We start from the raw sequence: 16363 nt of genomic DNA on the forward strand, positions 1-16363 counted from the left end.
AACCAAATTCTTGATTTCTCTCTCTGTCCCAGATTTACTCCTTCCCCACTGTTGCTTCAGAAAGTGGCCTGAAGAAACTGTCATCCAGTTGCTCTGGCCAGAAACCTGGGAGTCATCCTGGACTCCTTGTTCCCTTTAGCAAATCTCATCCTCACATCCCCATCCCTGAGTCTCTTGGGATTCAAAGCATCTCGTGCCTGCACCTCCCTAGGTGCCTCATTCCCATACTTCATTCTGTGTTTTCTCTTGTCATCTCTTAACAGCTCCTTGCTCCTTATCCTCTACCATGATTTGAAAAGACACTGCTTGTCTGACCCGTGGGTACATCCCATGCTCCACTCTGGCTGACTCAGGCTCACACTTCTCCCTGCCTGCTGTGTCCATCAACGATATATGTAGTAAACACTATGACATCCCCAGCTTCTGGGTATCAGACCTTGGTCCTTTAATTCTGGGTGGCTTTTGACTTGTTTCTATTGCTTTTAAAGAAACATGAGCCCAAAGCTTAAGATTTGGTTGAGAGCTAGGGTCTAGAGCCTGAAAAAGACGTCGAAACAGAATGTCACAAGGTTTGCAAAGAGAATGGCTGGAATATAATGTGTATGTAATAAACGTCATTGAATATATGATTGAGCGTGACTTCTTCAGGATTTCTGGAGAAAGGATCTCTGCTTCCATTAGGTGGGACGGTTGATTTGGCAGTAGATGTTGTGTTCTGGATTCACAAGCGCCTATTACACAAAGAGAAGAGGTGAGTTCCAGTTCTGGTGGGTTTTCCTGGGCTACTTGCTGTAGGGGCTCAAACTCTCTGGCATTCTCTTTTCTCAACCTTGAAAATGCCGAAAATCTTGCTTTCTCATTGTACTTCAGTCATGCTGACACCTTTCCATACCTGGGATGGCCTTTGCTTCCCCATTGTGGAGGACAGAGTCTAAGGTGACCCCCAGAATCCTCACCTCCTGGTATTCATGCATGTGTCTATGCTTAGTCCCTCAGTCGTGACAGATTCTTTGCCAGCCTATGGATTGTAGCGCACCAGGCTCCTCTGTCCATGGGATTTCCCAGGCAAGAAGACTGGAGTGGATCGCCATTTCCTTCTCCAGGGGATCTTCCCAACCCAGGGTTCAAACCCAGGTCTCCTGCATTGCAGGAGGATTCTTTAACATCTGAGTCACCAGGGAAGTCCCCTGGTTTTCATGCCCTGATGCAAACCTCCTCTTGAGGGCAAGACCTGTGACTTGCATCTAACCATTTGAATATGGCAAAGGTGACAGGAGGTATCTGCTTACATTATGTGATTCTGTTATATAACAGTGTGACATCTGTCTTGGCTTTGAGGAAGCGAGATACAATGTTGTGAGCTGCCTATGGAAAGCACTGAAAGGACTGAGTGCAGCCTCTAGCTGACAGCCAGTAAGACACTGAGGCCCTCATTATGACAGCCTGCAAGGGACTGAATGCTTCCCACAACCATAAGAGCTCAGACGTGGATCCCTTCCCAGTAGAGCCTCAGATGAGACCTGAGACTTGGCCAATGCCTTTTTTGCAGCCTTCCGGAAGACCCATCTGAGAATTGCCTGAACTCCTGATCCAGGAAACTGTGAGATAATAAATGTGTGTTGTTTTAAGCTGCTAAGCTTGTGGTAATTCTTTATGCAGCAATAGATAAAAATACATTCACTTCAGGACCTTTTCCCTTGATGCTCCTCAACTCAGAACACTCTACTCCAAACCTCTGCGTTGTTTGCTCCTCTCATCCCTTCAGAAGGTAGCAGACTCTGAGGTGGCTGACCTGACACTCCTCCTGTATCTTCCCTCTTGCCTGCTTCTATTGGAGAGACTGGGAAGGATAACAGCTAATTTTCCCAGCCTTCCTTGCAACAAGTGCCACACGACAGCATCCCGACCCAAGAAGACATAAGAGGAAGTTTAGTGGAAGAGCTTTTGCTCCACTGATAAAAAGGAACAAATGAGACTCCTTTCTCTTAGATCCTGATGAAAAGAGGGACCTAAGAGGCTATGTTTGTACCAGTTCACAGCTAATTAGAGAGCTGACAAACGTCAGCACAATCCATACAATGGCCTGAACAACTGTGCTTCTCCTCTGAAGAATCTGAACCTAGAAACCTTTACACAGTAGAAGAGGGTGTTGTCATATATAATTTGAAGTTATAGAGGAGCACTGACCAGGAAGCTTGCATAGGAATTCAATCTGAACCAAGGAAAATGGAACAAATTCATTGATCAGCAAAAATGAGCAACCACCCTTATTAAAATGTACAAGGCACAAATAAATACTTTTCCTTATTTTGAAAAAAATGAGCAGCCATAAGAGAGAAAAACTTCCTGATTCTAATCCCCACGAGGCCCACAAGTAATTTCTGACATTGGTTACCTGAGATTCCTCAGTGTTTTCTCAATTAATCCCCACTTTAATTAACCTGAACTACTGTCAAGGGGTTTGTTTTTCTTATTAAACATCCTGAAGATATTTAGACATTCACAGCTTTTGAGAATGGTTCATATGTCAGGTAATGGAGCAGAATGGAATGTGGTACAACAAGGTGGGATGGATTTAAGAAGAATGAACAGGAAACAGAAGAGTGGGGGGGGGTGGATTGGGAGCTGGAGATTAGCAGATGCAAACTATTATATGTGTGTGTGTGTGGATACATATATATACAAATATATATATATATAACTGAATCACTTTTCTGTAAAGAAGATAACACCACATTATCTTAGTGAAGTAAATCAAGTAGACTTCAATAAAATAATTTTTTTTAAGTAGAAATAGAATGGAAGGCAATGCAATGAAAGGGAACAGAAAATAATGAAACAGAACTGAATGGCAGGGGAAGGCATGAGGAAGAGGAAATGAAAGAAAGAAGGGAATGAAAAGAAACAGAATGAGAAGAAATGGGATGTGGTGGAATGAAATGAAAGCTGACCAAATGGAAATGACCATAAACAGGACATTGCCTAGAAAGGAGTGGACTAGCAGGGAACAGAATGAAAGGAGTGGATTAAACACGTGGGTGGAAAGGACAGGAATGATAGGGAACAGAAAGGAGAAGAATGGAAATGAAATAATCATGACATGAAAGTGAAATAATAAGAGTAATAAACGAAAGTTATGGTATGGAAATGGAAAAGTGATAACCAGGATTAAAATAGACAGAAATGGAATGTGGAAGAGATGAACAGGTGGGATCAAAAAGGAAAAACAAAAAGGGAGAAAAGGTAATAGGGAGACGTGGGAAAGAATGGAAAGGAATGAAAGAAGAAAGAAAACACATGATACAATGGATGAAGCAGAATGGAGGGGGATGGAATGCGCAGGGATGCACTGAGTGGTGGGAAGCGATGACAAGGGATGGAATGGGAAGTAAGAAGAGGAACAGAAGAGATGCAAAGGAAATAAAAGGAATTTTATGGAAAGAAATGGAGTGAGAGGGAGTGGAATGGAATGAAAAAACAACAGAAATGGACTGGAGAGGAACCAGTTGGAATAAAATGAGAATAAATGAAATTAAATGGATAGAAAGTTAAACGGGTAGAGTGAAAATACGTGTGATGGAAACACAGGATGGAGTGAAATGGATGGACAGGAAGGGAATGAAATGAAATGAACCAGAAGGTGATAGGATGGAAGGGGGTGCAAAGGGATTGAAAAGATTTTTGAAAGGAAATCTCTTGATAGGTTATCCTAACAGACTCTTTAGCAAGGAGGAAAAGGGAGATTGGTGGCAGCTCTCTGTCTGTCCAAAGACTCTGTGTGGCATAAAAATACCTGATAGTTTGACTCTGCATTTTCTTTTTGTGGAGTTGGGACCAAGGGATGTAATGCCAGTTTGGAGGATGGCTTCCTGGGGCCATGAGAATACCCGTCATGGATGGCGGAAGATGATATGTGCTGCAAGTGAACAAAGAGATCAGTTAGGGTCCACAAGCAGTTTGTCTTAGAACCACAGCGTCTGGAAAGTGCCAACGCACACTCTTCAGAGATCCAGAGACAAAGAGATTCCCAACCAGGTTCTCTCAAAGGATCAGAAGCAGAAGTAGCTCTAGGACCAGAACTCTTCCTTTTCACCGGGCTACGTCCGCAACTTCTACTCCAAAACTTCCTTTGCATCCTGTCACTTGCGAGGCCGGTATTAGCTTATTTGCAACCCCGCTGCACGCACTGGAAGCGGAAGCAGCATCGCGCAGGAGCTAGAATCCTAGACTCTGACCCAGGGACTTCCCTGGTGGTCCAGTAGTTAAGAATCCGCCTTCTAATGCAGGGGATGTGGATTCGATCCCTGGTGGGAAACTAAGATCCCACAGGCTTTGGGGCGACTAAGCCCACACTGCAACTACTGAGCCCATGCACTCTGGAGCCCTCGAGCCACAAGTACAGAGAAACCTACCACACTACCACAACGATCCCACACGCTGCAACGAAAACCTGGCGTGCTGCAACTAACACCTGACACAGCCATAAATAAACAAATAAATATATTTTTAAAAGGAATCTAGCCCAGCTCCCTGTGAGGCCTAGAGCCACTTTCTTCCCATTCCTGGCCCAGCAATGCTCAGTGAAAGATCTAGACAAGATGATTTCTCATATTTGTCAAATATAACATTCTCAGATTGTATTCCTTTGCAACTTCTTTAATAAAATCAAGCAAGGCCAACCTACCTCATATAATTGCTCTGGAGGGTCTACTGGCAGCATCTGGGGGGGAAAGAAAATAGTGAAGAGGTCCTGAGGCCTGGGATAAAAGATCACCCCTGGAAATTCTTGGAAATAGCTCAGGCCTCAGAGGCAGTTACATCTCTTCTGATTCCAAGAGGGGGCTCCAGGTTAGGCATTGTCAAGCAAAAGAGAAAGAAAACAAGGAAAAGAGATGAAAAAGCCATGGAAGGTCTTGAGATCCCCAGAGAAAGTAGGGACCCAAGCTACCACTGGCTGGGCATCCTTAAGAGAACATGCCTGAACTTCACCCCCCACCCCATGAGGTGAGACATAAAACAGCCCTGCTGGGCTGGGGAAGTGCCAGAGAGTCACGGGAGTAGACGGGGTGCCTCTGGAGAATTACCCACCTTTTTGACTGGTATCTGTCCTTGAACGGCAGGTACATTGGCATACATAAGCATGGGCCAGTCTAAAGAAAGTGAATGCCAGCCCAAGGCTGGAGTTAGGGAGAGATATGAGGGAAGAAGGGGCTTCCCCAGTGTCTCAGCAGTAAAGAATCTACCTGCAATGCAGGAGACGTGGGTTCGATCCCTGGATTGGGAAGATCTCCTGGAGGAGGGCATGGCAACCCACTCCAGTATTCTTGCTGGTAGAATCCCATGGACAGAGGAGTCTGGTGGGCTACAGTCCATGGGGTCGCAGAGAGCCAGACATGCCTGAAGCGACTGAGCATGCACACATGCATGAGGGAAGGGGCGACTTGTCCAGGCAGGGCACTTCTATCCCCAGGAAGGATGTGGTAGAAACCTTCCTTCTTTTATCCCCAGGACTATCCCATCACATCTCCAGGATCTTGACCTGGGAAGGTCTTGGAAATCAAATTCTGGGTTCGATAAGGCTGTTTGATGACACAGATGAGGGCAGAAGTCTTAAACCAAGCCCCAGGTGCACCAGGGTCCTCTGTAGCCTGTGTTTATCATATATCCTTCCTGGCCTTGGTTTTCTTTTCTGTAAAACTGAGCTGAATTGGACAGTCTCCAGAGGACTTCTGCTTCAGGAGCCCATCTTACCAGAATCTTAGACCAGATATAGCAAAGATGTTTTGTTTTGCCTTTGGTCAGAGAAGGCTGCATGAGGTACTATATTGAGATGGACAATGAGACTTGTTTTGAATTTAGTAGTGAGGCATGTCATGATTAACTCTCTCTGCTTACAGCAATCCATTAACAAAGTTTTCTGAGAGCGAGAAAGACTAGAATGGCAGTACGTTGTCGTTATTTATGTTGTGGCTGTTGGGACAGGCAGAACTCCTCAGAGTTCTCGACCCTGATCTCATCCATTTTCCAGATGGGGACATAGTGGGTCCAAGACTACAGGGCTTGCCCATGATGTCCTAGTAACCCAGGGGTGAAGCTGGGAGCAGAAGCCTGGGCTCTCTGCACCAGCCTCTTCTCCAGACCTCACTGCTGCCCTGGGTATCAGCTATGGAGTCACTTACTGCGATCGAGCTCTTCAGGTTGACTCTCTTCAGAAGTGGGTGTCGTGTTCTCATAGACGTTATCCTCTTTTGTTCTCCTTGAGAGCCTGAAACCCCAAGACCCTTGTTCACTATGCCTCTAGTCCTTGCCCATCTCCACAGGCTCTACCCATATCCTATGTCCGTTTTGGGCAACGTCCCAAACCTTCTCAGTTCCCAACAGGCACCACTCAGCACCATGGTCAGCAACCCTCCTACTGGGTAGGTCCTCCACAGGCCACATCCCCCACCCCATTCTGAGATTTACCCTTTGGCCTTTCCAGTGTGTATGAAGCAGCCCAGCCCTATGGCCAGGGCAATGACAGCCAGGATTCCGATGGTAATGCCAATGATGGCCCCTACAGACAGGGATGACCGGTGACCTGGGCAAGGAGAGAGAATCAGGACCTCATCCCTGTCCCCAACCTCATTCCCAATCTTGGGGCTTTATCTCCACTGTCATTTGATGAGCATTTGTTTTCCAGCCATTGGGAGGCAGAAGTTTGTAGTAGTAATAGAATCATTTCTGGAGTCAAATGTTCTAAGTTCACATCTCAGCTGTGTGACCCTGGGCATGCTACTTACCTCTTTGTGCTTCCTTTGGCTCTTCTGTAAAAAGAAAGATAACATGAAGCCTACTCCATATTGTTGCTGAAAGATTAAACATATATGTATTCATTTCAGTAAATATAAGGTTCGGTATGTTCAATGTGGGTGAAGTATTTAGACCCATGCAAAGTGATCAGTCAGTGTTGGTGTGATGACGTTACTGATTAAGATGATGAATCAGATATGTCATCACAGCAAAGGGCTTTGGCAACTGGAAACCTGAGTCAGCTTTGACTCTCTGGGGGCCTGTGGACACAGACAAAAGTAACTACTCTTTCTGAGTCTCATTCCCTCATTTGCAAAGTGGGGGAAATGGTACCTACTGTATAGGGATGTTCTGAAGATGAAATGAGATCACGAATTTTTTTTTCTATTTTTTGACCACTTTGCAGCATACAGCATCTTAGTTCCCTGACCAGGGATTGAACCCTTGCCCCCTGCAGTGGAAGCACACAGAGTCTTAACCACTGGATCTCCAGGGAAGTCCTGAGTCTGAGTGTTAGTGGCTGGAATTCAACAGCTCTGGACTAGGAACCCGCCCATGCAGGACAGTCAGTGCCACACTCCAGTCCTTAGTAAGGGAAGATCAGAGTGCTAAGGCCAGCATCAGAGAAAGTCACCTGGACCCTCACCTGTGACGCTGACCATTACTGAGGCAGAGGAGGTCAGCAGTGTGACAGAGTTCGAGGCTGTGCAGCTGTAATTCCCTTGGTGTTTCCAAGTCAGGGCCTCAATAACCAGCTGCTCCCCTTTGTACACACTGGTGTTGTCATGGGTCCAGTTAAACTCAGCATCCGGCTGGGATTCAGCCCAACACTTCAGGGTTATGCTGGAGTTGAGCTTCGCACTGATGGTGGTGTCCACCAGGGTCTCCGACCCTGTGGTGAAGTACACTCGATCGGGGCCATCTGCGTGCAGAGCCAAATATTATGCTCCCATCCTCCACCGGTGAGATAACCTATTTTGTCCCATTCAGTTCCACATGTGAAGTTCTGCTTTCTTTTCTCCCCCTTCTCAATTCTAACTGAGGGAATTCCTGGGAGTCAAAGGCTCTTCCAGCTGCTGCTGAAAGGAAGCTCGGCAAGAGATCCCTTAGGTGCTGAGCAAGCAGAATGTAATCCACAACACGGAAGGGCAAAGTCCAAAACAAAACAAAACAAAATTAAAATCAGAAACAAAAACCCCTGCCCTTGCAAAAGTGAATTCTAACAAGGGAGCCTCATAAGATATTCAGGCTTCAGAAATTGTTGCTGTGTCCTGTGACATGTAGCCCCTAACTTCCAACATGTTTATAGTTCTTATAGTTCTGATGGTAGCTTAGGCCAAAAAAAAAAAATCTTGGAGTCATTCTTGACTCCTCCCTTTCTCTCTTGCTTCATGTCAACTAGCAGTAAACCCTGTGACTTTGATATTTAAAATATATTCATGGCCTGATCGCTACAGCTGGCACTGGCTCAGCCTCGTCATTTTTTGATGGATGACTGTGGCTACCACGAGAGGATGCCTCACAGACCTCCATGGCTAAGAGTGGAACTGACCAAGGGCCCAGCTGCAGTACCCCGCAATTCACTCCCAGACCTCTCCTGGGCTGCACCCTGCCAGTACCTGAGAGTGCTGGAGAAAGTAAGGCAGACCCCTTCCTGGGAGACCTGGGCTCCCGAGAGTCCTGACAACGTTGCTTAGACTCCATGGTGGTCTACATGCTCCCACCAACTCTGTACTCTGTCTTCCTCCCTCTCTCCAAGTACCTCGGTCTGAGGGCAATCCCACTTTTTTGAGGCTCCCTCCCTACTTCTTTTGCACAAGAGCATTCCCTTAAGAAAATCCTTGCATGTATAATCCCACTGAATCCCATTTTGGGGTCTGCCTCTCCATGGAATCAGACAAAAACAACTGCATCACCTCCTCCCTCTCCCCTGTTCCCACCCTTTAGACAAGGGCCAGAGAGACTCTGTGCAAACCCCAGTTTAATCCGCTCTCTCCTCTGCTCAGAGCCTTTTGTAGCTCGAGTGTCCTCACCACGGCCCACAGGACCCTGTGTGGTCTATTACCCCCACTCTCCCAGCTTCTTCTGTTCCATTCTCCCTATAATTTATCTCTCCAGTCATCTTGGCCTCTGGGGATTCCTCTGACAGGCCAAGCAGAGTCCCACCTCCCCAGCCTTGGAACTCACTTCCCTTGGTCACCTGCAGAGCTCTCTCCCTACCTCCTGCTGTACACATACCGCCTCCTCCAGGAAGCCTCTCCTGACCACCCCAGCCAGGACTGCAACACCTCCCCAGCTTCCCAGCCTTGCCTGTCTTTCTCACTGCCTCTAGTCCCATCTGACACAGCATGGATTTCCCCTTGTTTAGCTGTGTATGGTCTGTCTCCCCCGACTAGAACGTGGCCTTGTCCCCTGCTCAGACATGCCTGTCACAGAGCAGGTGTTTGATAATTATGGGATGAGTGGCTGGAAGCAAGAACTTCAGCAAGGGAGAGAGGAGGAAGGAGGGGAAGGTCCAAGCTAGGGACGACTCACAGCTGATGTTCAACATCAGGGCTTCACTCCGGGCCTGGCTGCCCCAGTTCCAGACCTCGCACGCATAGGGCCCTGTGTCATTCCGCCGAAGGCCATGGATGCTCAGGATCCAGTTGTCGGGCACCAGGTGCTTGCTGGGCTGGAGGAGCTGGTCCCCCAGGAACCACCGGACTCCAACTCCCTCATGGGCGGTCTGGCAGGTCAGGACCACCAAGCTGGTGTGCTCCACAAGAGTCCGGTTAGGGGGCATGACATAAGGCTTGGTCACTCTTTCTGGAAACACACAGAGAGACGGGACAGGGTCCAGGGACACCCTATGCCAGTCTCCTGCCCATATGGGGCCCACAGGATTTCCCAGGGATGTGTGTTTATGTGGTGTGTGGCGTGTGTGTGTGTGTGTGTGTGCTTTGCATATGACTGCGCTGTGTGGGTGGTGCATCTAAGTCTTTTGTGTATGAGTGTGTGTTGTGTGACAATTATGTGACTGTGTTACAGGTTTTGTGTGTATGGAGAGTGTGGTATATGGATGAGTTTTGTGTGTGAGTGTGTGCTTTGCGTCTATTTATTTTTGCCTGTGCTGGGTTTTTGTTGCTGCATGAGGGCTTTCTCTAGCTGTGCTGTGTGGGGCCTGCTCTCTAGTTGCGGTGCGTGGGCTTCTCGTTGCGGCGGCTTCTCTTGTTGTGGAGCACGGGCTTTAGGGCGTGGGGCTCAGTAGCTGTGGTACACGGACTTAGTAGCTCCCTGGCATGAGGGATCTTCCCAGACCAGGGCCTGGACCCTTGTCTCCTGCGCTGACGACTGGACTTAACCACTGGACCACCAGAGAAGTCCCTTTTGTGTCCATCTACATGTGTGTGTTGTGTATACAAGTACTGTGGCTGTGAGGCATGGTGGTGTGTACATACATACATACATATACACACACACGTGCTTTGCGTGCAAGTGAGTACATGTTGTGTGTGTATACATCTTCTGTGCGTGGGCATATGTTATGTGTCTGTGGTAATGCACGTGCTCTGTGTATATGTTGTCCTGTGTATTTACAAGCACAGCACATGTCTGTACATGCCTACATGCCTGGTAGGTCACTACTATGTGTGAAGTACAGTTACGTACTGTGTGTGTTCCGCACGTGTTGAGGGTGTCAAACGTGTGGTATGCGGGGTGTTTTCTGTGTTGTGTGTGAGGATGTCGAGTGTCTGTGATATGTGTTGTGGGTGTCTATTGTGCACATGTTATGTTTTGTGTGTATACGTGTTTTGTGAGAGAATATGTGGTGTGTCTGTGGTATTGTTTGTTGCATATTTGAGGTGTGTGTCTGTGTTTTGTGAGTCCTGTGCATGTGCTTTGCCTGTGCGTGAGCACTTCTATGCACATGTCATGGGCTTTATGTGTATGTGTGGTGTGTGTGTTGTGTTATGTCCTATGTGTTTCATGTATTGTGTGTGTCTGTTGGGTACATGTTATATGTCGTGTGTGTGTATTATGGGCTTTTGTATGCTGTGTGTATGTGTTGTGTGTGAGTTGTGTGTGGTGCGTGTGTGGTGTGTGTGAGTTGTGTGTGTTGTGTGTGAGTTGTGTGTGTTGTGTGTGAGCTGTGTGTTGTGAGCTGTGTTGTGAGTTGTGTGTGTTATATGTGAGTTGTGTGTGTTGTGTGTGAGTTGTGTGTGTTGTGTGTGAGTTGTATGTGTCTGTGGTGCACATGTGTGTATCTGCGATGCATGCATGACTGTTTCTTTTTTGTTGGCCATGTCATGCGGCATGAGGAATCTTAGTTCCCCAACCAGGGATCAAACCCAGGCCCCCTGCACTGGGAGTGCAGTCTTAACCACCAGAATACCAGAGAAGTCCCCTGCATGTGTGATTGTTATGTGTGTGTGTCCATGTGTGTATGGGGTGTGTGAGTGCTGTGTTAGTATTTGTATGTTTACAGAATCACCTCCCACACTTCATGAGAATAAAGAGACAGACACCCCACAGAGAGCCTCCAAAGCCTTCTGGAGGATGTGCCAAACAAGGACCCAGGTCCTACCCTGTGACCAGAGCCACAGTCTGCCACCAGCCACAAGGGAAAGCCCCACTCCACTCCGTCCTCCTCAAGCCCTAGGACGTCAGTGCAGCCCAGATTCTCAGAGACACAAAGGAGAGGAATGGGGGAAAGAGACTCACCAAGGACGTGGACTTTGACAGTACCCTCGAGGGATATCTGGGTGGCAGTGTTGGACACCAAGCATCTGTAGGTGCCCTCGTGTTCCTTGGACATGGCATGGATGGTAACATTGCTCATGTTGAGGAACAAGCTCGTGATGGGCTTGGAGTCATTGGGGAAAAACCATGAATATGAGGCTTGTGGGTAAGACACAGTTTCTGCCGAGAAGGTCACATTGGAGCCCTCCATCACCTCAACCGTGTCCCCGTTGGCTACACCAGGCTCCACCTTGATCGTGACTGAGTCAGGGCCATCTGGAAGGGCAAGAACAATTGTAGCAGCAACAACAGCATCAGTGAGAGAGCCCTCTTGGGGGGACCCAGGCATTCAATAAGCAGGAACTTTTCTCTTCTCTCCCCTCAAACTCTGGAACCATTACAAAGGAGATGTTTAAGAGTCTGACCGTGAGGATATGTCACGTGCCTCCCTGGGTACACCAGGATTGAAAGACACGCCTAAAGCATGCCAGCAAGGGACCTCCCTGGCCGTCCACTGGGTACGAATTTGCCTTCCAGTGCAGGGATGCAGGTTTGATCCCCGGTCGAGGAACTAAGATCCCACATGCCGTGGGGCCACTATGCCTGTGCTGCAACTACTGAGCCCAAGTGCGCTAGAGCCTGTGCTCCACAACAAGAGAAGCCCCCCTGTCACCCAGAGCAGTAAAAATAAAAACTACATAAAAACATAAAGCATGCCAGCAAGTGCTCTTTCCTCACGACTACTTAGGCATTATTTTGGATCAAACATTCGAAAGTTAAGGAGCTCAATTTTAGGCATGTCACATTGGACGTTCCCAGGAGAATCCAAGTAGAGATGTCAAACAGCTATGTGTCTGGAGTTCAAGGATGGACAAGTCTGCATTTGGATGATATGTGAGGCTGTGAGACTGGATGACATCACTGAGGAAGTGGGTGTTGCTGAGGGGCTGGGGGGAATGGAAAGGGACTCACAGTACACAGTCAGGTAGGTGGGGTCACTGCTCTTGACCTCGCGGACACTCCAAGCTTCACACTGGTACATCCCAGCATCCTGCCGCTGGACAGTGAGGATGGTGAGGGTCTTGCCATCTGCGGACAGCTGTATGCGCTCATCGGATGGCAGGGGCTGGTGGTTGAAGACCCAACGGATGGTGATGTTGACGTCCGGGGTGCCACAGTAGAAGGTCACATTTTCCCTGTGCTCTATGACTGTGCCCTGGCTGACTGAAAGGGTGGGCTTGGCCAGAGGTTCTACAGAGGGAGAAACAGAGTAGGCGGAGACAGAAGCGGAGACACAGGTGAAGGACAGACCAAGCAAAATACAGTCACAGAGGGACCCCGAGAAACAGGGAGGGGTTGGAATTGCAGGCAGACACCCCTCAGCTCCATGACTGGCCTCCAATGCTGGATCTAGTTCTCATTCTAGGTGTGATCTTGGGACCCTCAAGTCTCCTCCCCCCCAGTAAATGAGATGTTGCAAATAAAACAGAAGGTCAGGGACATGATGGTGGGTCAATTATTACTGGCTGCAAAGAAGTCAAGCTTGTATTGGGGATAACAACCAGGTCCCTCTACCAATTTTCCCTAGCCCCAGCCAGGACAGCCACCCCTTCACAACCCCCGCCCCCCTCTCCAACACAACCGATTGGACCAGTTGTTGCCTGACTGGGCCCATCAGGTTTGTCCCGTTGGGACTTTGGGCATGGAACCCTGATGAGCACTTGAGGGTGGAGATAGAGACCAGAATGAGAGCCTTGTTTTCTGTGCCCTGAATCTACCATGAGTTTGGGGTAACCAAGGGGTCCCAAATGTAGACAGAACAATATCCTTCTCACTTTGGGTGATGGCATCACGGGAGATTTGGGCTGCAGCTGCCAAGCTCCACACAGTCAAAAGTGAGGCTGGAGGGAGAAAGAGGAGGCATTCAGGGAGAAAGGTGCGTTGGGGGTGTCCAGTTGTGGTCTTTCTAAGTGGAGGGAGGTCTGAGGTCATGAATGGGGCCCTCCACCCCTAGAGGCTTAACTTTTACTCACTACTTCCTGGCTATGTGACTTGAGGCATGTATTATTGTCGCCGAGCCTCAGTTTTCCCAGCTCTAAAATGGGAATAATATCGTCTGCCTCTTAGGATTGGAGTGAGTGGTAATGAACACTGACCAATTTTAACTGGGTCCCCTGAGGGTCAGTGTGCTCTCTCCAGTGATGCTCGTTCCATGGAAGATGCCTCTCCCTTCCACTGAGAGGTAAACATACGCTCAGATCACTGAAGTCACTTTTCAAGACCAGATAGTAAGCATCAGAAGCTAGACTTGAACCTGGCTTGCCAGTTCCTAAAGACTTTGCTCTCAACACTGTGCAGTTCCTCTGGTCCAGGGATGGGCACAGAGCCAGCCCCCAATAAAGGGGAACTTCTTCTGTTATCTTTGATGGGAGAAATTAACCACTTGCCCTCAGGCAGAGAGGGGAGAAAAGGGAAATAGATAGCGTACGCTTTAGGTTTTCCATTTGGCCATTCTGCACACAGTTTTATGGACGTTCAGAGACTGTGGGCATAGGTGAGGATGCCCAACCCCAGCAGCTATGGCCATGTGCCGCTGACCTTGAAACTCTTGTCCTTGCCCTAACCATCAGCCCAATTAACAAAGGCAGGCAGCCATGCCTTTCTCCAGCCCTCAGATGACCCCAGTTTAGATCGAGCATTGCCCCATCCCCTGCTCATTTGGGTTAAAGACAAGGGCTCTTAGGAGCAAATATGGACTCTGATAATGATAGTGGACTTTGTCTATTATCATGGGCAAAGGGCTTTCTCTTTGTGAGCCTCAGATTCTTCAACTGCAAAACGGGGGGAACGGTAGAACTTAGCGCACCAGGTTATTGTGAGGTCTGATATCAGACGTGACAGTTCACAGTGTTAGTCACTATTATTAGCACTTAGTTATTATTACTATTATTGTCATTGTTACTTCCTGTGCTTGTAATAACTGACAATGGAAAAGCATCTGAAGTTCTCTATCCTCAGCTATTGGAGGTCAAGTCCATAGGCTCATGCATTGGAAGGACTGACGCTGAAGCGGAAGTTCCAATACTCTGGCTACCTGATGGGAAGAGCCAGCTCATCGGAAAAGACCCTGATGCTGGGAAAGATTGAAGGCAAAACGAGAAGCGGTGGCAGAGGATGAGATGGTTAGACAGCATCACCAACTCAATGGACATGAATGTGGGCAAACTCCAGGTGACAGGGAGGGACAGAGCAGCCTGGCGTGCCCTTCAGGGCTGGCATAACCTCTCGTTGCCAGTCTCACTCCTGTCTGTTAGACTCCAGCTCTGGTTCTCTGTCTCTCCCCGCCCCGACTCCCCTGAATCTATTTACCTGTATGTATCTTGAAAAGCTTTCTTTTTAAATGCAATTGACTTTGAACATGCGTGCATTTACGGCTGTGCTGCGTCTTCGTTGCTGCCAGGGCTCCTGTCTAGCTGCGGTGCTCGGGCGTCTCAGCGTGGTGGCCTCTCTTGCTGTGGAGCACGGGCTCTAGGGCATACGGGCTTCAGCAGTTGCAGCACACCGCATTAGTTGCTCCGCAGCATGTGGGATCTTCCCAGGTCAGGGATCGAACCTGCGTCTCCTGCATCGGCAGGCGGTTCTTGACCACTGAGCCACCAGAGAAGCCCTGAGGAGTTTTTTGGCTCTTTGTCCTCAGTCTCCCCGTCTGCTCTGTGTTTCCCTCTGGTACAGTTTCTACTGTAATTTTCACTGCCTCTTGCCTCTCTCTGGTTCTATGGCTCTGATTCCATCTCTCTCTGCTCCTCTATGTATGTCTTTGTCTCTTTCTCTGTCCCCCCTTTGTCAGTCTCTCTCTTATTTTATTTGGCTGCACTGGGTCTTAGTTGAGGCATGTGGGATCTAGTTTTCTGACCAAGGATTGAGCCTGGACCCCCTGCGTTGGGAGCTGGGCGCGTGGACTAGACTGCTGGGGAGGTCTCTGTCAACCTCTTGTATTTGTGTTTAATCCTGCCTCTATCTCCGTTTCTCTCTTGTCTCTATTTGGGTTTCTTTCGTGCACATGTACACACCCACCCTCCCCTCCCCACCTGAAGGGAGCCGGACACTCACCTGAGAGCAGGATTCCTGCCCAGCGGTGGCCCCGTGGGTCAGCGCACTCCATGGGTCCTGACAACCGACTCGAGAGCGCCGAGCTATCTCCCCGGCTTCCGCACGATGACCCGGTCCTCACTCCGTCCGCAGCCTCTCCAGCTCTCTTCTCTTCCCCTCTGCCCAGCTGCCGACTCACAGGCACTTCGGTGACAGTGGCTCCCGGGACAGACAGCGAGGGTGGCAGGGGAGGAACTTTGGCTGCACCTTTCTCAGCCCTCTATCCCAGGCTTTACTTTCCTCCTCCTCCCAGCACGGGGAGAACCAAAGTCCCGATGTCCCCGGAACCCTGGGGTTTCCCCCAAGGCGCGGAAGGAGGAAGAAGCCCCGCCCTCTGGCCCCGGATCCCCTTGAAAATTACGCCTCTTCCCATTCAAGGCCCACTAGGATGGGGGTGTGGGCGCTGCCAGGGAGAAGCGGTGCCAGGGAGAAGCAGTGCCAGGGAGGGGCAATTTAAGAATGTCAGCGTTAAAGGGACCAGGAACTGAGATTATAATGGTCAACAGCTACAACAATAAAGTCAATAATGATGGCTCCTGGTTATCCAGAGCTTAATAAAACAGCGCCAGGTTCACCATGCGCTCAGTCATGCGCTCAGTCGCATCCGACTTGACCCCCCCGACCTGTAGCCCGCCAGGCTCCTCAGTCTATGGGATTTTCCAGACAAGAATACTGGAGTGGGTTGCCATTCTCTTCTCTA

The 16363-nt window shown here is 48.8% G+C and overlaps 1 protein-coding gene across 2 annotated transcripts; it reads right to left on the reverse strand.

Moving 5' to 3' along the window:
* CEACAM20 (carcinoembryonic antigen related cell adhesion molecule 20) lies at positions 574-15915 on the reverse strand. Of its 2 annotated transcripts, XM_013971435.2 has the most exons (13): positions 15625-15915; positions 13350-13415; positions 12487-12765; positions 11497-11790; positions 9328-9600; positions 7439-7714; positions 6783-6806; positions 6466-6580; positions 6180-6265; positions 5089-5150; positions 4685-4720; positions 3794-3916; positions 645-731 (listed from the first exon to the last, which is right to left on the reverse strand). In XM_013971435.2, the coding sequence occupies exons 1-13, from the start codon at positions 15674-15676 to the stop codon at positions 678-680; spliced, it is 1740 nt and encodes a 579-aa protein (XP_013826889.2). In that variant the 5' UTR covers positions 15677-15915; the 3' UTR covers positions 645-677. The 2 variants fall into 2 exon arrangements, with proteins under 2 accessions (XP_017918036.1, XP_013826889.2); XM_018062547.1 differs by lacking the exon at positions 6783-6806 and having other exon boundaries at positions 574-731.

The sequence above is a fragment of the Capra hircus genome, chromosome 18 (assembly GCF_001704415.2).
Source record: "Capra hircus breed San Clemente chromosome 18, ASM170441v1, whole genome shotgun sequence".
NCBI classification, from domain to species: Eukaryota; Metazoa; Chordata; class Mammalia; order Artiodactyla; family Bovidae; genus Capra; species Capra hircus.

Bases quoted from the DNA above. Each gene is read 5' to 3' on its own strand.
- CEACAM20 (XM_013971435.2), bottom strand. From the start codon at position 15,676: ATGGAGTGCGCTGACCCACGGGGCCACCGCTGGGCAGGAATCCTGCTC. The intron at 9,601-11,496 runs GTGAGTCTCTTT...GTGTGTTTCCAG, and splicing joins TGTCAAAGTCCACGTCCTTG to AAAGAGTGACCAAGCCTTAT. The intron at 6,266-6,465 runs GTAAATCTCAGA...TTGGGGTTTCAG, and splicing joins CACACTGGAAAGGCCAAAGG to GCTCTCAAGGAGAACAAAAG.